We start from the raw sequence: 24,950 nt of genomic DNA on the forward strand, positions 1-24,950 counted from the left end.
ACTGATAAAAGAAACATCTGATTTAATATAATTTATAGATCAATGAAATAAAATGTAGTTAATAAACATTCATTGACTAGTATAAAATGATTCATTTCAAAAGAGATACATTTAATAATAGTGTAGGTTATAAATAACCATTCCCCGCATATTGTTCCATCATACAGTACAATGTTATTATTTGCCAATTTAAATGAAGCATTTTGCAGTGTACAATGACAAACTGTTATTGATTATAACACACAAAGTAATCACATTACAGAATGTATGCTTGGAGAAGGAAATAGTCTCTTTAATTCATCACTAGATAAAATGGATTTATAATAATATCATATGAAATAAAGTTAGCTGCCTAGGTGATGTATCTATCACACATCATATCTAGATGTGGTACCCTTTTGTTGCCATGTGTATGTTTTATTGCCAGCGCTGATTTAAAATGTAAAAGCAGGGATTTAGCATAATATTTCACAGTATATATATATATAGGTACTTATGTAGTATCTGGGCGTCCGATTTTGTGATTGTATGCCTTACCTTAAGGCATACAATCAGATGCGATGCGATTCGATGCGATTTTGCATAGGATTCAATGTTAAGAAGGTCCTGTTCATTTCCCCACTATCCAAGTGGGCATAGAGTTGATTTTATATAGCGTGGCGAGCGCAGCGAGCCACCGAGCCCGAAGCGTGGCGAGCGAACGCATATTTCTTAAAAAGTTTTCTGTGTCCCCTCGCGGGGCTCGCTACGCTCGCCACGCTTCGGGCTCGGTGGCTCGCTACGCTCGCCACAGGTTTATATCCAGCTCCATGCCCACTTGGATAGTGGGGAAAGGAAATGGACCCCTTTTTCCCATTGAATTCTATGTTAAAATGGACTCAGACCATTTTAACATTGAATCCTATGGAAAAATGTTGACCATCGCATCGCATACGATTTGGTCGCATGCGATGCGATGCGATTTCTATGCATACCATTACCATACCTATACTCACAAAACATTCCATGCTGGTAACCAGTTAATTTACATGAGGCTTCTGCTCTGTTTTCCTATATAAAAATGCTAAAATAAATAAAACACATTTCCCAGAATTCTCCTTAATTTATAAACTTACATCATTTCCTCTCATATCTTATCCTACTAGCACTTTAACCCATACATTTCCTTGACTAATACTTTGTTTAAACAAACTATGTTATTATTATAACAATTACACTACATATACAAATAATTCTAATTGGAGTTTAAACCACTTCAATATGTAAACATACTGAGACATTGAGAACTACAAGAAAAGGAAATAAGGGTGCTTAAATGACAGAAGCCAGTAGCAGATAATAATAACCATTTGTAGAAAATTACAGAATATTTCAATCGGTAGCTTGGAACTGGGACTGAATGAGGACCCATATTTTTCCCATTCAAACCCAAATGAGTTAATTTGAGCTGTGAGTGAGTGAGGGCATCAATTACCATGGACAACTGTTAATGTGTATTCCAAAATACTTGGAACATAAGACTTGCCAAGTATATTGCACTGTGTGTGAGGGTTAGGAAGAGGGGGCACTATAGAATAATCCACTATGTGCCAATAGTATCTACTTTCTGCTCAGGCTGTAGAATTGTGTATACCAGGAACAGGGATAAATGTAGACCTAAAAGTATTTTTTCATACTTCTGATTGAGAGACAGTATTTTTTCTTTTCTCCTGCAGTTTGAAAAAGTGAAAAACATCTGTATGGATGGAATAGGCAACATCATATTGACAGCACATTTTAAAAATGTAATAGCATTTAACGCTCCACATTTAAGGCTCTTCGGTTTCACAAAGTCTCAGAAAATAGAAAAAATAAATGTTGGTACTTGTGTATTATCTGTGCGCCCGATCTTTTCATCGCATGCCACTACTTAAGGCATACCATGCAATGCGATGCGAATTTTCATTGTAAAGACCCAATTTTTAATTGTATAGTCACCCATGGGTGATTTCATACCCCCACTATCCAACTACGGATGGAGTTGATTTTATATAGTGTGGCGAGCGCAGCGAGCCACCGAGCCCCGTGTGGGGACGCGGATTACTTTACATGTATTCTGCATCCCCTCGCGGGGCTCAGTGGCTCGCTGCGCTCGCCACACTATATAAAATCAACTCCATGCGTAGTTGGATAGTGGGGGTATGAAATCACCCATGGGTGACTATACAATTAAAAATCGGGTCTTTACAATGAAAAATCGCATCTCATAAATTGTATGCCACTATATTGCATGCGATGCAATGCGATGCGATGTAATACAATGAAAATCTCGGGCGCCCAGATATTACACAAGTACCTAAATGTTTGTTATTTATATTGTTCATATTTCATAAAAAGTGAACAAAAATATTACCTGTCAGTAAAGTGTAAAGTCACATATCCTGCTAACAGTCAGATATGTTTAGTTGCACATTTTATTATACTGTAATTTCTTGTATGATCCAAGTTGCTTGATTCTACACCTCAGTTGGAGTTTACTGTACCTCTTACATGTGTACTGTTCTGCATTTCATTCTAATTTCCCACCAGTCAGAGCAGGAAGACCACTACTTTCCCATTATATTGCGCTTCATATCAATCATACTGTCCCAACATCAGTTGAAAATGGTGATAATGTCATGTCAAAGAAACAGGTTTGTAATTGAGGATATAATTATTCTAATCAAATAATTATAGAGAGCGCACTGAATTAAGCACAAATATTTATTAAAAAACAATAGATGAAAAGCTCATATAAACGATCACAATTATTTAATAAAATATAACAATAAAATCAATATGATATAAAATAGTTATAGACCACTGGGCAATCACTGATGCCCCACACAATGCTATATGAATATTGTCCAGTTGCTCTTACCCACTAAGGATGATGTTATGTCCAATAGCGGGGAACTTGTAATTGAGTTTGATGAGATATGAGAAGACAAAGTCCATCCAGTAAGTTTATGGAAATATTTGATGTTTGAATGGGAAAAAAAAAAAAAAAAAAAAAAACGGCACTCACCTTTACCCACCACTTTGCTTCAAATCACCAGATTTATTTCCTATCCTCGGGTCCGATACCTGTGAGCAGAAGGGTGACCTGCGGCGATCCTGGACTTTACCATCCACAGGCTCCCCCGAGAGGTGTGACTCGCTCCAGACCCCGAGACCAAGTGCGGCAGGTACCCCGTCACTCCCACCGTTGGCTCTCTTCCCCAGAACGTCACGGTGGTAGATGAGACAAACTTCTCCAACATACACCTAGCCGCGCCGCTGGTTCACTATGGAGTGCTCCCGGCTCATTACCATCATCTGCCGGTTGTAGCACAGATACATCTATTTCCAACAGCTAAGCTGCTCTGCGAGTCACCTTTTCATCTCTACAAATCCCCCTCCGTTTTTTTTTTTTCCCCCCCATTCAAACAGCAAATATTTCCATAAACTTACTGGATGGACTTTGTCTTCTCATATCTCATCAAACTCAATTACAAGTTCCCCGCTATTGGACATAACATCATCCTTAGTGGGTAAGAGCAACTGGACAATATTCATATAGCATTGTGTGGGGCATCAGTGATTGCCCAGTGGTCTATAACTATTTTATATCATATTGATTTTATTGTTATATTTTATTAAATAATTGTGATCGTTTATATGAGCTTTTCATCTATTGTTTTTTAATAAATATTTGTGCTTAATTCAGTGCGCTCTCTATAATTATTTGATTAGAATAATTATATCCCCTAGATTTTGTTTCATTGGATCCCCTTCTGGGAATCCATTGGGAGCTGCCATTTAATATATTGTTTCTTATATTAATTATTTAATTAACCACTTGCGCCCGATTATATATTACATATATATTTTCCCTTAGGTTTGTAATTGGTACACTCAGGGCCAGATTAACAATGGGGCTTCAGGTCTTCACGTAAAAATAGGCCCATCAACATGACAGCATGATGATCACCTGACAGACACCAGCTGGTATTAAAATTGCATTTCTATTTTTTGTACTTTTTTATATGTAGGGAGACATTGGGGGCATACTGTAAGGGTCTTACATGCATACATGGCATTGGCATCACCTCAGCCACTTCTGATAACAGCCACTTGAACATTTTCCGCACCAGGCCCATAAGTACCTTCACCCGTTACACTACCAGTGGTGGTCATGCTTGGCTGGCCGGTTCACTGCTCATCTTAAATGTCTGTCCTGCAGTTATAAAGGTAGTACATCAACCCAAAATCTGTTTCCGTGACATGACACCTCGGCAAGTTGATGATGAATTTCAGCTGCTGATGTGCCCTTTAAATGATGCGTAGTCTAATGGGAATTAATGGAACCTGTGATGAAACTGCTCAGTCCTAGCAGGAAATTAGAAAAAAATACATTATACACGTGTAATGTCTTGTTGCTGTACTTATCGAACCTCTCTTGTACTACTCTGGCTATTTGGATACATGATTTAAGGGTAGCCGGATATTGTTTTTAGTTACTCTGATCTACACTACAATGGTAATCTCTCAGGTATGTTCTGAAAGATTAGACATATCTAGAGTTATAAAATTGACAATTGTAAAACATTTTGCCCCCTATTTATCAATTAATTCAAATGTCCAACTGCCATATCCTCTTGTCCTTGGGTAGAAGTGATGTCTGTGGAATTTCACTGTTGCAAAATAAAATTGACGTTTCACTATTTGGTACTGGCCCATGAGTATTTCAGTTGCAGCAGCATTGTCGTCATCTAGTCCTTAATCTATTCATCAACAAAATATTTTCCAAAGAAATTCTAGCTGACTAGTGAGTTTCTTATACATTATACATAATCACTCCTATAAGACTCTTTAAAGGGATGTTAAACAAAACAAACCCATCCACATAAATATAGCAGCAGTAATGGAGTTGAAATAATGTGTTCCATAAAGTATGTCATTTATACCTTGTTTTCCGGCTGGATAGCACCATAAGAACATACAGAATTTACAGGTTCAGAATACATATTTGAGTAAATAGATGAAAAATCTGTACTTGATCTACTTAATGTTCTATCTGTCAGGTTGGTGGACTGATATGGTTCCCAAACCAACATATCATGAAATCTGCCACCCAGCCATTACAGTGAAAGTGACTTTGTTACAGTTAATTCATTCTACACCATGCAAATCCAGTAGATATATAATACTATTACAAGTACAGTATAAAGGAGTGTCAAAGGGTGAAGCAGATACGCAGTATCTGTACCTGAGCACCCTTTAGGGGCCCAACAGTGTTGATTATAGTGTTGGTGGATAGGGCCAAATACACAGTTACCCGGATGCAGATTCTGGGTGGGGAAAAGTGACACTATGGACCAACTGCTTCCTTATGTTCAATATGTTGCACCCCCTCCGAGGCTGTGTGCAAAGATTTCATGACCAGTCTGGGGGCTTCCTATTGGGAGGGGTCAAGAATAAACTGCACTGGGGCCCAATATTTGTTATGGTACTTATATGTTAGTTGGGCGCCCACTAAGCTATTTGCTTAGTTTTCCCCGTCCCCTTGCGGGGCTCGCTACGCTTGCCACGCTTCGGGCTTGGTGGCTCGCTGCGCTCGCCACACTATATAGTATCAACTCCATGCCAACATGGATAGTGGGGATATGAACATACTTACTATAGTGGGCGCCCAACTAACATATAAGTACCTTTGTTATGAATAAAAGTTCTAAAAGGATTTTTCTCTCTCTCATCACAACAGTCTTATTGACATTTCTGAAACTAGTGTTTCAAATAGTACTTACACTTTATTGTATTAAAACATAACCACAATTATTTATCAAACAGTGAAAAAAATATTTCTTGTTTAAAAACTCTCTTTACTGTGTGCCATGGAGGAAGGTTTTAGTCCCATTCTGGAGTCCATTACTCAATGCGCATCGATCAGTGTCTGCCGTCTTAGTAAGCAAGAGGGTCAATCATTCAGGTATGCTAACAGCGGTTATTACTGTGCTACATGCTAGTGCACCTTTATTACAGCTGGTATTACTGTACTACATGCTAGCCTATTACACCTTTATTACAGCTGGTATTACTGTACTCAGGGGCGTAACTAACTATTTATCGCCCCCCCGCCGCACCTTTATTCGGCGCCCCCCACCTAACCTGCCCCCCCTTCTCTTCTTACCTGCGGTCTGCGTCTCGCCCGGCTCTCTGTCGGGACCTTCCTGACGTCACGGTCCCGGCCGGCTCCTGCTGCAATGAAAACTGACAATTAGAAAATGGCTGCCCCCATACTGCAGACAGAAAACTGTCTGCAGTATGGGGGCAGCCATTTTCTAATTGTCAGTTTTCATTGCAGCAGGAGCCGGCCGGGACCGCGACGTCAGGAAGGTCCCGACAGAGAGCCGGGAGAGACGCAGACCGCAGGTAACTATAGCCCCGCAGCCCCCCCGGCGGCGCCCCCAATTTCTCTGCGCCCCCCCGCCACCGCGGGGGCTGCGGAGCTATAGTTACGCCACTGACTGTACTACATGCTATTACACCTTTATTACAGCTGGTATTACTGTATTACATGCTATTACATCTTTATTTCAGCTGGTATTACTTTACTACATGCAATTCACCTTTATTACAGCTGGTATTACTGTACTACATGCAATTTCATCTTTTTTACAGCTGGTATTAGTGTACTACATGCAATGCACCTTTATTACAGCTGGTATTTTGCTTATACTGGCTAATCTTATTCATCCATCTACAGTGTGATTATTCAGTCAGGTTCACGTCACATAACATATATTTTGTTATGTATTTAGCCGTTGAACATTTTTATTGATTGGGTTACGTGAATTAAACATGCGTATATGAACTTTACATAGCCAAATTCACAACTTCAACAGATTATGTTCTTCTTTCTTGTTCAAGCATTCAATATAACTATCAGCAAAGTGAGATGTTCAAAACCCTATGTCCAAAATGTAATACGTTGTAATAACATCCAAAATGTAATAGGTTGGGTAGTCCTTATATTTATGGGACATAACTTACACACAGGCTTAGTGTAGCGTGTTATAAGTACATCCTGGACCCTCTTCTTTTTTACGTTTCTTTATTATGACAGCTTAATATCTACGAGTGGGGTCTCATCTGCATCTAGTTTTGTCTCAAGTTTCAACAGGGACTTTTCAGAGACAGGGCTGGGTTTCTCCTCATCCTGGGCTGGCAAAAGCTCAGCTTTTTCCTCATTCTTCTTGTTGTTCTTCTTCTTCTTTACAGTGACCACTTCAGTGTACGTGACCTCCGAGACAGGTTGCACTAAGTCACTCTCAGAGACTGAATCTACCTCATCTCCCTCTTCACCCTCTTGGCCTTCTGCTGTGGTTCGCTGTTTCCCCTTCTTCTTCATGTTTATTTTAAATGCTTCCTTCTTGGGTGCTGCTTTTGCAATGGATTGTTTAAATCTTTCTCCAGATTGTTTTAGCCTCTCGCTGGACTGTCTAATTCTCTCTCTTCTTTCTGGAGTTACTATCCTTGTGCGGATCCTATTTACTTTCTTTCCGAAGTTTTGCTTTGTTTTCTGCATGCTTTCTTTGGAAAATGCTTTCTTGATATTATCAATTCTCTGCATGCCAGATTTCTTAAGACGTGAAGTCCGGGACTCTTGCACTTCATACTCTTCATCCGAAGAGAGGTCATTTGGTGGGTGTAGCTTGTCTCTCAAGAGTCCATCCAGCGTGGATTCTTTAGCAACAGACAGTTTTGTTGGACACTCGATATCCTCCTGCAAAGAAATGAAAATATTTATATGACAAAAAATCAGTTGCCTAGGTCAGAGGCTCTCAATCACCACCTAGGTACCCTCTGGCAGCCCATATGTGTTGTCTGTACCCCCAACATTTGCAAAGAAAAACATTTGTAAATTCTATAAATAAATATTTAGGTGCTGCTCACTCTTGCTCGCTATCTCTCTCATTCATATACAGGTTGCGTTTCCCTTATCCGGATATCCATTATCTGAAATATTTCGAAAACCTTAGGTTTTCAGAATGTCATTTTTTTTTTAAATGCCTGCAGCCCATAATTTGCTGGCTTTCAAAACTTGCTCCCTTGCCGCCCCCACTCACCCTCTCTCCCCACTCACCTGGTTCAGAGGCATCCCTCGTCCATTTCCGGAGCATTCCCGGTCCCAATAAAGCATTGTGCAGATGTGCAGGTTATGTCATGGATCTGGGAATGCTCAATAAATGGATGTTGGGGGATGCTGAACCAGGTATAATAAAAATATTTCAAAATCCAGAATAATCCCTTATACAAAATGCTCCTGGTCCCGAGCATTTTGGATAAGAGATACTCAACCTGTATCTATGAAATTTATATACATGTGCTATAAACTAGATACATTTTTTTTTAGAGTAGAGCGAATTATGTATATATATTGGAGGATATTCAATTAAGGCGGTTAGCCCCCCAAAAAAGGATTTTCCTATTCAATTGCTTATGTTTTTGGTAACCCGTGGTTTGGCGAGTTATTCATGTGCTTTTTGACTGTGCCACAATTAGTAGATAGTCAAAAAATCGGTGCTTTAATTTAATAGGTCAAATTTAAATTGGACCTAAAAACATCTTAACGTGCCTATTTTTTTACTTAAAAATCCAGTACGTAATAAAATACCCCCAAAAATATTTCTCTTATGTTACAATTTAAGACCATCTTAAAATTACTAACATAAATTATAGTTCACAAATGTGATCATCATTTTTCTAAGCTTTTATTTATTAAGTCCCTCTTGAAATCTCTAATCATCCACTATCCTTCAAAAAAAAATGTATTCTCATCTCACTCAATTTTGACAAACTCTGGCCTGCAACCTTATCCCCCTGGTCCCCAGTTGTACCGAATACATCCTCATCTGAATTGCTACATAAACACTTAGAATCAACTTTTCAGTACTAACAGTCCTCATACATGCAGGAGGTTCACTTCCGTTTTCTACATAGGCCCAACGGAAACACTTGGTTGCCGAGGAAACGGGAGCTTGTCAGAAATGTCACCACTTCTCTGCTTAATTTATGCTTTGCATATGGGAATGTAATATTATTAAACATTTCTGGTATAAAGTTTTTGCTTTCATTACTACTTTACTTGGAACTTGCATGTCACCAGATTTAACTATATGTATTTTTCTTCATTTTGATCATTGGAACCTTACCCTCTCCCACCTCCTGCCTATCCCCCTACTAGCAAGTATTATTACTGTTGCTAAGAAGGTTATATTAATCCATTGGACCCCAAAAATCTTCTCCCTCCTTAAACAAAGTTAAGCAAAAAACTACTCCAAATATTGGGCCTTATTCTGGTCAGTGCGGCCGGAGCCGAATATGCGGCCAGGACCGTGCGTCCTAAACCCCGCCTTCCGTATGGATCGCTCACTCCGTCCGAATGCGGTAAGCCGCTGACCGCACAGAGCACGAGTGGATTTCTCATGAATACACCTCCTCCATCTCTGGGAACCTCCCCCATCATTCGATGGTCGCATACCATCGAATGCAGGACCGAGTGGTCAGGCAGCTCCCGCGAGCTCAGACCACACGGGCATTTCTCCATGCAAAAGCAGGGATCTGGGCGGGCAGGTGACATCCGGCAATGTCATATGTCCGCCCCCTACACGTGCGTCACGGCCGCATTACCATACGTACGCCCAGTGTTTTCATGGGAACGCCCATGAAACGCGGGGCCTATGCATATGTTAATGAGGCCAAACAGCCCTTCACGCCCCTCTCCTCCCCCTGTTCGTAGTGTAAACAATTCATGCGGAATTTGGACGTATGTCCCTTTTGCACATGCGCAGATATGCCTCTGCACATGCGCAGACACAAAACATCGGCGGAACGAATGCACGCGGAAATATCCGCACCAACCAGAATAAGGGCCATTGTTCTTCGATAGATGTACTTTGATGCAATCAAACAGACCAGCTGGTTTCAAACACGCTTCCCCCTGACACTGTTTCTGATATCCTGCAACCCCTTACTACCGCAAATAGGTGTAATTTGTGATCACATACTGCTTCGTTTCCCACTCTGATTTACTTCTTTCTTCCTACAACATGTGTTGGTAACTCTTTGGAAGAACTGCTTATCTCTCCCCTATAACCTCTATTCTATGATAACCAGTACCTCTGCTTTGATAGGACTGATATTGTTAAGCCCCTCCTACTCTTATTGACCAGCTTCTACTCCTTCCCTCCCTCACACCTTCCCCTTCCTACCACCCACCCATCTTTATCATCCCTCTGTTTCCACTTTCCTCATTTACTTACATCCCTTTTGCTCATCCGGTTATCACGTTATTATATTTGTCTTGTATTACAGTATATCATGTACTCTCTTATTATGTACCAGCAGTGGTAATACTGTTCATTAAGTATTTTGATGCAGTGTCATATTTCCTCTCTTTGTTCAGTTCGAAAAACTAAAAATTGTTTACACAAAGAAAGCAATGTTCAGCCCTTTTCAAAGAAATTCTTAACTTTGCAATATTATGCCTGGGATAATTTATGCCTTCTCTGTGCCCAATATTGGGGGTTGTTCAGACCTGATTGCATGCCATGCGATTTGGCAAGGTGGACGATTATTGATTGTGACTATACATGCATATGGATCAGAGAACTGCTGAGTGAGGCCGTTTTTCAGTTTCAGTGCCTTTTATGAACACAAGCTGTTCACAGGTTGACTGACAGGAAGCCGGCTTGGGGGTGGTAACGGGCCATTTCCTGGGAGTGTCAGGGAAACCCAGGTGGGCCCAGGCATTTTCAGGGAGGGCTTATGACGTCAGCTTGGGCTTTGACCAGCCTGATTCAATCGCACAGACTGAGTAGGTCCTGAGTTATGCAAAGACAGCAAACATTGTAAAAAATATTAGATGGTGAGCGAATTACAAATAAATCTGATGTATGAGCTCACTGCAGATGTAGATACGTAATTGTAACTGTCTTGTAATAGTCCAATCAAGCAAGTCACTTCAAATGTATATGAGATCTGTCCCCATGTCTGGTAAGTTGGTGTGTCTCCATAATTTGTGTTCATCTTTGTGGCAGTGATTGTAAGTAGAGGGGGACTATATAAAAGGGTCATTCTGGGCTATAGCAGTTCCTTTCCTCCCTCCTCATATGTCCTTTTTTTCTCCCAGATATTCAGCGGGTAGAACATCCCATTAAATTGGTTCAGATGTCCTATAAGAACTTTTAATATACTTTATTGTATGTGTCCATTACTTATTACTGAGTTTCATGATTTTTCTATGTAATAAATTATCCATACTCACTGTATTACACTATTGGGGATTTTTTTTTCACCGAAAATAATGGGAGATAAAGGATGAGATAGGAAGCTAAGGAAATGGTATAAGCCTATTTTCTACTTACCTAATTATTTTTCTTGTGATATAAATTGGCAACTCTATAAGATATACCCTGATGGTGGAGTAATCTCACAGTGAGCTGAAAAGAGTAGGGTTAAGGGGGTATGGTTCATAGGGTCCACTACAGGAAGGTTGACATGCATTGAGTCAAGTCGACATGGCCTTATGTCGACACCTGAAAAGGTTGATAAGGGCAGGGTCATTGTGTCGACAGGGTCATTAGGTCGACATGGGGAAGGTCAACAGTCAAAAGGTCGACATGTGTTTTTCACTTTTTCTAATCCTGAATGTCCACACCATATCTGTGCATTACGTCCTCTCGTATGGCTCACTGCGCTTGCCGCGTGTCAGGCACGGTGCCGCGCTACGCTCAGCACACTATTCTATCCTCCCTCCACGCCCTAGTGTTTGGTAAGGCATGAAACACCGCCTGTCAGCACATGGCGGCTCAAAACAAAAACATGAAAACCCATGCCGACATTTTGACTGTCGACCTTCCACATGTCGACCTAATGCTTGTGTCAACCTAATGACCCTGTTGACCTAAGCCCATGTTGACCTTTTCAGGTCGACCTAAGGCCATGTTGACTATCACGTTGACTATCAGAGGTCAACCGAATGCATGTCCACCTTCGGTTAAGATGCTATATATATATATATATATATATATATATATATATATAGTTTCATCAGTAAGTTGCATTGGTACAGCCAAGTTACCTGGCATCTGGCAGTTACCTTAAGAACCTTACCCCACAGTACATCAAGACAGGTGATAGCTAACAAGCATGGAATAAATCAGGCCTTCATTTTATTCCTCAGCTGTCCCATGCAAAGTCTGTCAAGCTGTACTGGCCTCAATGGCAACCCAGCTTGAGAAGCAGGCAGTCGGCCATGTGACCTACTGGTTTCATGCTGTCATGATGCTGGCCCTATTTTTAGATGTAGGCCTGAGTTCTAGTCCCATTTGCCCCTTTGTTAACCCCTTCCTGACAGAGCCAGTTTTTGCGTTCCTGACAGAGCCCTTTTTTTCAAATCTGACATGTCTCACTTAAGTGGGGATAACTTTTTTTTGCTTTTACTTATCCCAGTGGTTTTGAGATTGTTTTTTCGTGACACATTGTACTTCAAATTAGTGGTAAATTTGGGTCGATACAGTCTGTGTTTTTTTGTGAAAAATACCAAAATATCGTGAAAAAATGGAAAATTTAGCGATTTGCAAAATGTTAAATTTTCTGCTTGTGAGACAAATAATCTTACCACTCAAAATAGTGAATAACTAACATAGACCATATGTCTACTTTATGTTGACATCATTATTTCAACTTCCTTTTAATTTTTTGGGACACTATGAGGCTTACAATATGAATAGCAAATTCTCAAATTTTCAAGAAAATTTCAAACACTGATTTTTTTAGGGACCAGTTCAGTTCTGATGTGACTTTGAGGGACTTGTATGTGAGACACCCCCATAAATGATGCCATTTCAAAAACTGCACCCCTCACAGTATTCAAAACAGCATTTTGGAAGTTTGTTAACCCTTTAGGTGTTTCACAGGAATTAAAACAAAGTGTAGGTGAAATTTCAAAATTTCTTTTTTTTTGCAGATTTGCAATTTTAATACATTTTTATAAGGAACACAGTACATTTTACTAGAGAAATGTGACTAAAAATTGATTCCCCCAATTCTTTTGTTTTCATAAATATCCTATATGTGGCCCTAGTGTGCACGGTGACCAAACCACAGGCTTCATAATAGAAGGAGCACCTACTTGATTTTGGAGCCTCCTTTTTATGAGATTATTTTTTAGGCACCATGTAGGTTTCAAGGCACCATAAGATGCTAAAAGTTAGGAACCCCCCCACAAGTGACCCCATTTTGCAAACTACACCCCTCAGGGAATTCATCTAGGGGTATAGTGTACATTTCAAACCCCCAGGGGTTTCACCAATTGTGGTACAACTGGGCAGTGAAAATGAAAAATTATTTTTTTTACACAAAAATGCAGTTCTGGCTCCAAATTTGTCATTTTCAGAAGGTATGAAGGAGACAAAGCACCCCAAAATCTGTGCCCCAATTTCTCCCGAGTACGGCAATGCCTCACATGTGACCAAAAAATACCAGTTGGGTGCATGGCAGGACTCAGAAGGGAAGGAGTGATTTTTGGATTTTGCAGCTCAGATTCTGGTGGAATTTTGGTGGGTGCTATGTCGCATTAGCAAGACCCCCCAAGCACCAATACAGTGGAACCCCCCCACAAGTCACCCCATTTTGCAAAGTACACCCCTCAGGGAATTCATCTAGGGGTATAGTGTACATTTCAAACCCCCAGGGGTTTCACCAATTTTGATACAAGTGGGCAGTGAAAATGAAAAATTACATTTTTTTACACAAAAATGCAGTTCTGGCTCAAAATTTTTCATTTTCAGAAGGTATGAAGGAGAAAAAGCACCCCAAAATCTGTGCCCCAATTTCTCCCGAGTACGGCAATGCCTCACATGTGACCAAAAAATACCAGTTGGGTGCATGGCAGGACTCAGAAGGGAAGGAGTGATTTTTGGATTTTGCAGCACAGATTCTGGTGGAATGAATGGTGGGTGCTATGTTGCACCAATACAGTGGAACCCCCCCACAAGTCACCCCATTTTGCAAAGTACACCCCTCAGGGAATTCATCTAGGGGTATAGTGTACATTTCAAACCCCCAGGGGTTTCACCAATTTTGATACAAGTGGGCAGTGAAAATGAAAAATTACATTTTTTTACACAAAAATGCAGTTCTGGCTCAAAATTTTTCATTTTCAGAAGGTATGAAGGAGAAAAAGCACCCCAAAATATGTGCCCCAATTTCTCCCGAGTACGGAAATGCCTCACATGTGACCAAAAAATACCAGTTGGGTGCATGGCAGGACTCAGAACGGAAGGAGTGATTTTTGGATTTTGCGGCTCAGATTCTGGTGGAATTTTGGTGGGTGCTATGTCGCATTAGCAAGACCCCCCAAGCACCAATACAGTGGAACCCCCCCACAAGTCACCCCATTTTGAAAACTACACCCCTCAGGGAATTCATCTAGGGGTATAGTGTACATTTCAAACCCCCAGGGGTTTCACCAATTTTGATACAAGTGGGCAGTGAAAATGAAAAATTACATTTTTTACACAAAAATGCAGTTCTGGCTCGAAATTTTTCATTTTCAGAAGGTATGAAGGAGAAAAAGCACCCCAAAATCTGTGCCCCAATTTCTCCCGAGTACGGCAATGCCTCACATGTGACCAAAAAATACCAGTTGGGTGCATGGCAGGACTCAGAACGGAAGGAGTGATTTTTGGATTTTGCAGCTCAGATTCTGGTGGAATTTTGGTGGGTGCTATGTCGCATTAGCAAGACCCCCCAAGCACCAATACAGTGGAACCCCCCCACAAGTCACCCCATTTTGAAAACTACACCCCTCAGGGAATTCATCTAGGGGTATAGTGTACATTTCAAACCCCCAGGGGTTTCACCAATTTTGATACAAGTGGGCAGTGAAAATGAAAAATTACATTTTTTTACACAAAAATGCAGTTCTGGCTCAAAATTTTTCATTTTCAGAAGGTATGAAGGAGAAAAAGCACCCTAAAATCTGTGCCCCAATTTCTCCCGAGTACGGCAATGCCTCACATGTGACCAAAAAATACCAGTTGGGTGCATGGCAGGACTCAGAAGGGAAGGAGTGATTTTTGGATTTTGCAGCACAGATTCTGGTGGAATGAATGGTGGGTGCTATGTTGCACCAATACAGTGGAACCCCCCCACAAGTCACCCCATTTTGCAAAGTACACCCCTCAGGGAATTCATCTAGGGGTATAGTGTACATTTCAAACCCCCAGGGGTTTCACCAATTTTGATACAAGTGGGCAGTGAAAATGAAAAATTACATTTTTTTACACAAAAATGCAGTTCTGGCTCAAAATTTTTCATTTTCAGAAGGTATGAAGGAGAAAAAGCACCCCAAAATATGTGCCCCAATTTCTCCCGAGTACGGAAATGCCTCACATGTGACCAAAAAATACCAGTTGGGTGCATGGCAGGACTCAGAAGGGAAGGAGTGATTTTTGGATTTTGCAGCTCAGATTCTGGTGGAATTTTGGTGGGTGCTATGTCGCATTAGCAAGACCCCCCAAGCACCAATACAGTGGAACCCCCCCACAAGTGACCCCATTTTGCAAACTACACCCCTCAGGGAATTCATCTAGGGGTATAGTGTACATTTCAAACCCCCAGGGGTTTCACCAATTTTGATACAAGTGGGCAGTGAACATGAAAAATTACATTTTTTACACAAAAATGCAGTTCTGGCTCAAAATTTTTCATTTTCAGAAGGTATGAAGGAGAAAAAGCACCCCAAAATCTGTGCCCCAATTTCTCCCGAGTACGGCAATGCCTCACATGTGACCAAAAAATACCAGTTGGGTGCATGGCAGGACTCAAAAGGGAAGGAGTGATTTTTGGATTTTGCAGCTCAGATTCTGGTGGAATTTTGGTGGGTGCTATGTCGCATTAGCAAGACCCCCCAAGCACCAATACAGTGGAACCCCCCCACAAGTGACCCCATTTTGCAAACTACACCCCTCAGGGAATTCATCTAGGGGTATAGTGTACATTTAAAACCCCCAGGGGTTTCACCAATTTTGATACAAGTGGGCAGTGAAAATGAAAAATTACATTTTTTACACAAAAATGCAGTTCTGGCTCAAAATTTTTCATTTTCAGAAGGTATGAAGGAGAAAAAGCACCCCAAAATCTGTGCCCCAATTTCTCCCGAGTACGGCAATGCCTCACATGTGACCAAAAAATACCAGTTGGGTGCATGGCAGGACTCAGAAGGGAAGGAGTGATTTTTGGATTTTGCAGCACAGATTCTGGTGGAATGAATGGTGGGTGCTATGTTGCACCAATACAGTGGAACCCCCCCACAAGTCACCCCATTTTGCAAACTACACCCCTCAGGGAATTCATCTAGGGGTATAGTGTACATTTCAAACCCCCAGGGGTTTCACCAATTTTGATACAAGTGGGCAGTGAAAATGAAAAATTACATTTTTTTACACAAAAATGCAGTTCTGGCTCAAAATTTTTCATTTTCAGAAGGAATGAAGGAGACAAAGCACCCCAAAATCTGTGCCTCAATTTCTCCCGAGTACGGCAATGCCTCATGTGTGACCAAAAAGTGGCAGGACTCAGAAGGGAAGGAGTGATATTTGGATTTTGCAGCACAAATTCTGGTGGAATGATGGTGGGTGCTATGTCGCATTAGCAAGACCCCCAAAGCACCAATACAGTGGAACCCCCCCACAAGTGACCCCATTTTGCAAACTACACCCCTCAGGGAATTCATCTAGGGGTATAGTGTACATTTCAAACCCCCAGGGGTTTCACCAATTTTGATACAAGTGGGCAGTGAACATGAAAAATTACATTTTTTTACACAAAAATGCAGTTCTGGCTCAAAATTTTTCATTTTCACAAGGAATGAAGGAGACAAAGCACCCCAAAATCTGTGCCCCAATTTCTCCCGAGTACGGCAATGCCTCACATGTGACCAAAAAATACCAGTTGGGTGCATGGCAGGACTCAGAAGGGAAGGAGTGATTTTTGGATTTTGCGGCTCAGATTCTGGTGGAATGAATGGTGGGTGCTATGTGGCATTAGCAAGACCCCCGAAGCACGGTGAAATTATGAACCTAATATTCCATAGATGTGTGGTATATTTTAAAACACTCCTTTATACATAGGCCGGGTTTGTCGGGGCAAGTGTCACACTGGAAAATAGTTTGCTTTCTTATTCCCTTTTTATAGCAAACTTTGCACCTTTTTTGTGTCCTGCCCTTTTTTCCAGTGGAGGGGATTTCATCAGGAAAATGCTGCCCTGGTACAATACGGGGGCCAGTACTAGAAGTACTGGGGCCCTCTGCCTGCTGGTTCCCAAATATTAGGCCCTTTATGACTTCCTCTTGAAAGTGCATAAATGTCCCCCTCTGGCCGGTAGAACGGAATAGCACGTAAGCGTTATACAGTGCCATCTGGATGATATACACGGCCACCTTCTTGTACCAGATTTTTGTTTTCCGCAGGGCACTGTACGGCTTCAGTACCTGATCTGAAAGATCCACTCCGCCCATGTACCTATTGTAATCCAGGATACAATTAGGTTTTGAGGTGTGGGTACTGGTACCTCGTACAGGGACGGAGGTGGTACTGTCTCCGTGAATTGTTGTCAGTATAAGGACATCCCTCTTGTCCTTATATTTGACCAACAACATATTTTCGTTGCATATTCCCCTGCTTTCACCCCTTCTCATTACTTGGGCAATGTGCGTTTTTGGGAGGCCTCTTTGGTTCTTGCGCACAGTACCGCAAGCTGCTGTACCTCTTGAACCAAGGGCCTTAAACAGGGGGATGCTAGTGTAAAAGTTATCCACATAGAGGTGATAACCTTTATCCAGGAAGGGGTGCACTAAATCCCAGACAATTTTCCCACTAACACCTACGAGGGAGGGGGGGCATTCTGGCGGTTGAATTCTTGAATCCTTCCCTTCATAAACCCTAAACCTGTGGGTGTACCCTGAGGTGCTTTCACACAGTTTATACATTTTTATGCCATACCTTGCCCTCTTACTGGGAAGGTACTGGCGGAATTTAACCCTTCCTTTAAAATGTATAAGGGACTCGTCGATACAAATAAATTTTTCAGGGATGTACACCTCTTCAAATTTGGCACTGAAATGATCAATGACCGGCCTGACTTTGAATAGCCGGTCAAAGGTGGGATCATCTCTGGGTGGGCACTGTGCATTATCGGTGTAATGTATAAATTTAAGAATTGTCTCAAATCGAGTCCGGGGCATGGCCATACGGTAAAATGGAGTACTGTACAGAACATCTGTACTCCAATATTGCCTAATTTCTGGCTTTTTTACTATGCCCATATGAAACACCAGACCCCAAAACGTCATCATCTCTACTGCATCTACAGGGGTCCACCTAGCAAATGATGACGTGGGGTTTTGAGCAATAAACTGCTGGGCATATAAATTAGTTTGGTCCACCATTAAATTTATAAAATCATCAGAGAAAAATAATTTGAAAAAGTCAATTTCTCTGAGACCTGTGGAATCAAATTGGATTCCTGGCATGGCCAAAAACTCAGGAACCTGGGGCTCAAAATTGTCTGGTGGTGGGGTCCATACTAGATCAATTATTGGGGGGGGAATCTCAGCTGATCTACGGGGGCGTCTTTGAGGGGGTCCCTCATCACCAGAGGAGGAAGAGGAGCTTAAGACGAATCCTTCAAATTCCCCGCTTGCATCACTGCCTGTGTCAGAGTCAGAGGCAAGCATGGCATATGCCTCCTCCACTGAATACATTCTCCTGGATGACTGGGAGGACATTTGGGAGGACATTTGGGAGGACATTTGGGATGCCATTTTTATTTTTGTGTTACTGGTAGTGAAATGTTTCAACACGTGTATAGTGTAGGGGGGGGTACAAACTTTATTTCAATCCGGGGGGTATGTAGTGTGTAGTGTGTATGTGGTGCAGAAAAAAAAAAATACTTTATACCAATAAAAAAAAAAAAAAAATGAAGGGGTTAAAAATAAAAAATTGAAGGGGTTAAAAAAAAAAAAAAAAGGTCCTGCGCCAAAAATTTAGCACAGATGTTGGTCAGTAACGTCTGTCACTGAACAGCGCTCAAAGGCAACAGGAATCTGATCAAAAAAAAAAAAAAATTGATCAACCCTGTGCCGAAAAAGCTGATCAGTGATGTACGTCACTGATCGGCGCACAGTGGCCACAGGACACCCACAAAATCAGTGTGTGTAAAAAAAAAATTAAAAAAAGACCCCACAGCACTCACAAAAAAAAAAAAAGGTGATCAGTGATGCGACACTGATTACCAGTGAGGGACAGCAGGTGCACAACCTTTGGTGCAACTGACAGTGCAACTGGCAGCAACTGACAGGTATATATATAAAAAAAAAACCTCTGCGCCCCCAAAAAGTTGCTGATCAGCACAGATATACTGATCAGCACAAAAGGGGGGGTAGCAGACACAAAATATACACTCTCTATCACTCTCTGTCACTATCTCTCTCTATCTCTCTCTCTCTCACTATCTCTCACTATCTATCACTCTAGGACACTGCAGCAGCAGCACTGACAGTTATATGTATAAAAAAAAACTGCACCCCCAAAAAGGGGGGGTAGCAGACACAAAATATACACTCTCTATCACTCTCTGTCACTATCTCTCTCTATCTCTCACTATCTATCACTATCTATCACTCTATGACACTGCAGCAGCAGCACTGACAGTTATATATATAAAATAAAACCCCTGCACCCCCAAAAAGGGGGGGTAGCAGACACAAATCTCTCTATCTCTCTACCTCTCACTATCTATCACTATCTATCACTATCTATCACTGTATGACACTGCAGCAGCAGCACTGACAGTTATTTATATATAGAAAACCCCTGCACCCCCAAAAAGGGGGGGTAGCAGACACAAAATATAGCTCTCTCTGTCACTATCTCTCTATCTCTCTCTATCTCTCTCTATCTCTCTCTCTATCTCTCTATCTCTCTATCACACTGCAGCAGCAGCAGGAAGTCTCAGGAAGTCAGATCCAGGAAGCGTCCAGCACGCTACAAGCAGTGATAAGGTGATCAGGTAAGGTATTTGCAAGGATCAGGTAAGTATTAGCAAGGATCAGGTCGGTATTCACGGCAGGCAGGCACGGTGACCGTTCTGCACGCTATTCCAGACCGGAATGGCGTCTGCAGCGCAGTCACCGTCAGTTTAAATGTCGCGCCTTGGCTGTGATTGGTCCGTGGGTCCCACGGACCAATCACAGCCTTGGGGGCAGGTGGGGTGAGGGTGGGGTGAGGTGTCATCGTCACCGATGACCCCCTCATGCCCCCTGACGCCCGGCGGTGATTGACACCTGTGTTACCGAGTGTCTGATTCGCTGGTAACACAGGAAAACGCTGTGAATGGCTGTTCACACTGAACAGCCAATCACAGCGATCGCCGACGGGGGGGCGGCATCGCAGCCCCCCCTGGGCATGCAGGGACATGTCTGCTGTCAGGGACAGCAGACATCGTCCCTCTGTCACTGCGTCTCGAGACGCAGTGACAGTTTAAACTCATGACGTACATTTATGCCATGTGTCGGGAAGTACCTCCCGGCCATGACGTAAATGTACGTCAAATGTCGGGAAGGGGTTAATATGGCTCTGGTACCATCCAAATACAGCCTTACAACTGTGGGTGGCATTGTGTAAACTGGTTTATAATGATTGAAATAGGATTATAGTAATCTTTGTTGCAGGTCAAAATTTAAAGAATAAATAATCAAAAGCCCCAAGGAAAAGTGTTATGTAAAGAAAACTTACATCCCATTAGAAAGTAAAACTGCTAATTGGAGGTAAGTGAAATGAGCGCACAGGACTTTACTATGTTATTACATTAGGGCTGGGATCAGGTTGAGGCAGCTGCTTTGGGTGTTAGGAGGATTCCTTCTGTACATTCTATAAGCCTCCTTCATTTCTCATATATAGACCAGTAACATGAAATGAATACATGATGGTGACAATGACATCTAAGTGCTGTGCTAAAGTCCTTGTCTCCCTTTGCGCTCTTTGTTCTGTCTATTATACTTCATGTATGATACATTTGATAGATCTTGAGCATGAATTAGAGATAACTTTGCTTCTACTTAGTAAGCTGTATAGTTACAGCTCCTGCACCCGGGGTTTATACAGAAATACTGAAATGAGGACATGTCAGCAAAACCACCATTGTAATATACAGAGATCCCATATAATTGTATAAAATAAAATGCATAACAGAGAGAATATATACAGTACAGTAAATCCCAAAGATGTGGTATGCCCTTCTGCTCCCTAATAGCCTGTGCTGGTGCCATGTTCCCCTAAAAGGCCTTTGCTGACAGTGCTGCTGGGGAAGCTGAAGTCCCAGCCATAATTAACACAGCGAGTTGTCAGGCATTTTTGGCTGTTTCCCAGGTAGCCACATTGGTATGTGAGAAAATACTATATATTTAGAGATAGCATTTATAGTGACGTTACAGTCCGTTGAGAAATGCCATACAAAATTTTTCATATTACAAACATTATGGAATACAATAAATGCAATATTTAAGTTTAAGGTACCGTACAAAGATATGCACCAAATGCCAATGCTGAACATCCCATGTTACTGACGGGGAGTGGGCTGAAATATTTCTAACCTTATCTGTGGCTGCTGTTATTGGTTTGGACTGCTTGATAATAATAGTCACCCATAAGATTGTGTTTTGCCAGTGCATTTCTCTCCATACTCAAGGCAAAAGGAGTTTGGCTCACAAATACATGTGACTACCCAGAGGACTCGCAGGCCAGCTCGCGTCCCCAGAGAAGTGTCTGATCTAGTAACTCAATTTGCGGTGAATTACATAATTGCGGCTCTCTCCTCCACACACAGGCCCTTATTCTGATTGAGTCGGACGGGTGCGTGTTCGGCCGGATGGCCGATGTATTGTGTTTGCGCATGTGCAGAGGCGTATTGTGTTTGCGCATGTACAGAGGCGTTTATGCGCATGTGCGATTGCCGCGCATGTCCGAATACGGCATGAATTCCATACAGAAATCGATCGGTTGGAACAATCCGAACAGGGGGTGGCGAGGGGCGTGAAGGGCTGTACGTATGGTAATCTGGCTGTGACACACGTGTGGGGGATGGACAGCTGCCAGCCCATATCCCTGCGTTCGAGCTGTGTGACCGCTCGGTCCATCATTTGATGGTCGGCGACTATCGGAGGATGGGGGAGGTTCCCATAGATGGAGGAGTTGTTCACATGAAACATCCACTCGGGGTCCGTTTGCTCTACGTCTTAACGCATTCGGACGTTGTGAGCGATCTGTACGGTAGGCAGGGCTAAGAACACTCGGTGGCCATCCGAAAATACGCATCCGTCCGAGTCAACTAGAATAAGGGCCATAATGCCGGACACTGCAGACACACCGTACTATCCCCTGTGGTATTAAGGTGTCATGTGCGAGTAATACTTAAGTTTCAAGCATAACATCTCATCAATAGCTGTATGGTAAAAGGTGCTAATCTTGGCACGTATTTTATATGCTCTTTCTGTATGGAACACACATACGTTTGCCTATATTTACCCTGGAAATGTGAAATAAGTTTAACTACAATGAAGAAGCAAGCGGAAGGGCCTGGATTATTAGCATGTGCTTCTCTCCCTTCTTGTATACAGGTACTGCATAATGGGATGGTTTTATCTAACAGCTGAGGTAATAAATCAGAATCACTGCTGCAGCCCCAGAGATCTATTTATATGCTGGGAACAGGAGAGCCTGAGCCTGACCACTGACTGGTGAGATGTCACTGTTGTGCACTATACATAATCCATTTTCTTACCCCAGTAATCAGCAAATGAGAAATAAATAGATTATTGTTCTCTTTGTTCTACTACAATTTAGGACATTGATAATATTATATTAAAGCCTTTTGAACTATAGAATAACACAGAAGCACTACTGCACTGTTAGTATATCTGAGAAATGCAGTATGGTGGAAGAATAAGTGAAACTACCTTCCCCTGATATCAGTGAATGTACCTTCCCTGACTGCCTCATGTCACCCATTCATATAGGCAACACAGGGGGCAGGCTATGCAGCAGTGTATACTACTCTGCCTGACAGCAGAAATGACCACATCTAAGTATAGTATCATCAGATGCAATGCCCCACACACAGTGCAGTCAGCCAGCGCAGCTCCATGCAGCCAATCTAGTCAAAGGGGTCAATTTAGTAAAGTTTATAAAAACAGAAATAGGTGATGTTTCAGATTATGGCCCACTCGCAAAGGCAAATTCCTTCTCATATGGACAAAACCATGTGCGCTGCAGGTGGGGCAGATGTAACATGTGCAGAGATAGTTAGATTTAGGTGAGTTATTTTGTTTCTGTGCAGAGTAAATACTGACTGCTTTATTTTTACACTGCAATATAGATCTCACTATGAAGTAAAATCCCACCCAAATCTAACTCTCTCTGCACATGTTACATCTGCCCCACCTGCAGTGCACATGGTTTTGTCCATTTGAGAAGGAATTTGCCTTTACAAGTGAACCAGAATAATAGCCTATGTCTATCATTTCTCTATTGCATCCTACAAAATAATAGACATAATCTGATTAGTTGCTATGGGCAACATCGCCTTTTTTTCATGTTTAGAAGCTTTTTTACATTTATCAAAAAGTATGTGAAACATGTTTAGGTGTTATAGCAAAATCATATAAGAAACAATGGCATCAAAAGTTCCTGCAGAATGAGAAAGAAAATATGGGTAATATACCATGTATCTTTCACAGTTTACCATTTTTGGTAAAGTCAAAATGAAGCCCATATAAAATATAAACGTATTTGTAGCTTTTATTAATCTTTTGACCTAAACAACAAATATTTTGGCGAAAAATTTAACCCTCTGAGTGCCAACATCTCTGTAATGTGCAAAATATCTGCTAAAAATGCCGCATTCACTCACATTTGTTATATAAATTCAAACTAAAAAATTGTGTCAAAAAAGATTATATTTCCTATATAAGGCAAACATTACAGGTCATTATGATGAATAACAATGTTTGCTCAGCAATTTCACACTTATTTTGACAAATTCACTTGGAGCTCAAAAAGTATTAGTGGTGCAAAAAAAGATGCCTACATCAGAAACTCAAAAGAGCAAAAAAAGTAACACAGCGGCAATAACTCCCACATTGCACAAATAAAAGAATGAACAGTATGGAAGTATAAGGATACAATAAAGAAAGAGAAACAATGCATGTAGAACTCATAACTCCAAACCCATAACCTTTAGAGACATTTCTGCAGCTGACATAATGTGGGAAGACAACCAAGTACAAGTTACTATGGAAAACAGCGATCCAAAGTGGGCATATTTTCCATTAAATAAAAAATCTGACATCCTTTACCTGGAAAATGACGACTCTGAACTTGTTCTTTCTCAGCATCTCCTCTTGTTTGGATTCTACTTTTTGAACTTGATCGCTCTGCCTATCTACTCGAGATCTTACATCTTTTACATTGGAGCTTACTTTACGAGTCTTTTCAAATAGTTTATTAACTGTGAAGCTGGTATTGCTATGAGCCTGAGCAAGTTTTAGGAGGTCAATCTGAATAGTCTTTATGGCATTCTCCATTTCTCTGTGACGTTCCTCAATTCTTTTTTGGCTGGCCTGCACACTATCCACAATGGTGGCAACTTTATCTAGAACCGTAACGATAGTCAAGGCAGAGTCATGATCTTCATCATCTTCCGATACAACCGACAATCGATTCAGGTTAGCTTGATCTGAAGTTTTTTCAAGGTGATCCATTTTAGATACTTAAACGTTAGCTTGTCTACAGAAGCTGGAGTCCTCTGGTTACTGTTTAGGACT

At 41.5% G+C, this 24,950-nt stretch overlaps 1 protein-coding gene across 1 annotated transcript; it reads right to left on the minus strand.

Moving 5' to 3' along the window:
• Positions 1–7,117: 7,117 nt before the first annotated feature.
• On the minus strand, positions 7,118–24,887 carry CAVIN4 (caveolae associated protein 4). The gene is made up of 2 exons (XM_083186319.1): positions 24,483–24,887; positions 7,118–7,786 (listed from the first exon to the last, which is right to left on the minus strand). The coding sequence occupies exons 1-2, from the start codon at positions 24,885–24,887 to the stop codon at positions 7,118–7,120; spliced, it is 1,074 nt and encodes a 357-aa protein (XP_083042445.1).
• Positions 24,888–24,950: the final 63 nt, after the last annotated feature.

The sequence above is a fragment of the Crinia signifera genome, chromosome 5 (assembly GCF_055691185.1).
Source record: "Crinia signifera chromosome 5, ASM5569118v1, whole genome shotgun sequence".
NCBI lineage: Eukaryota > Metazoa > Chordata > Amphibia > Anura > Myobatrachidae > Crinia > Crinia signifera.

Bases quoted from the DNA above. Each gene is read 5' to 3' on its own strand.
- CAVIN4 (XM_083186319.1), bottom strand. From the start codon at position 24,887: ATGGATCACCTTGAAAAAACTTCAGATCAAGCTAACCTGAATCGATTG. The intron at 7,787-24,482 runs GTAAAGGATGTC...ATTTCTTTGCAG, and splicing joins TCAGAGTCGTCATTTTCCAG to GAGGATATCGAGTGTCCAAC.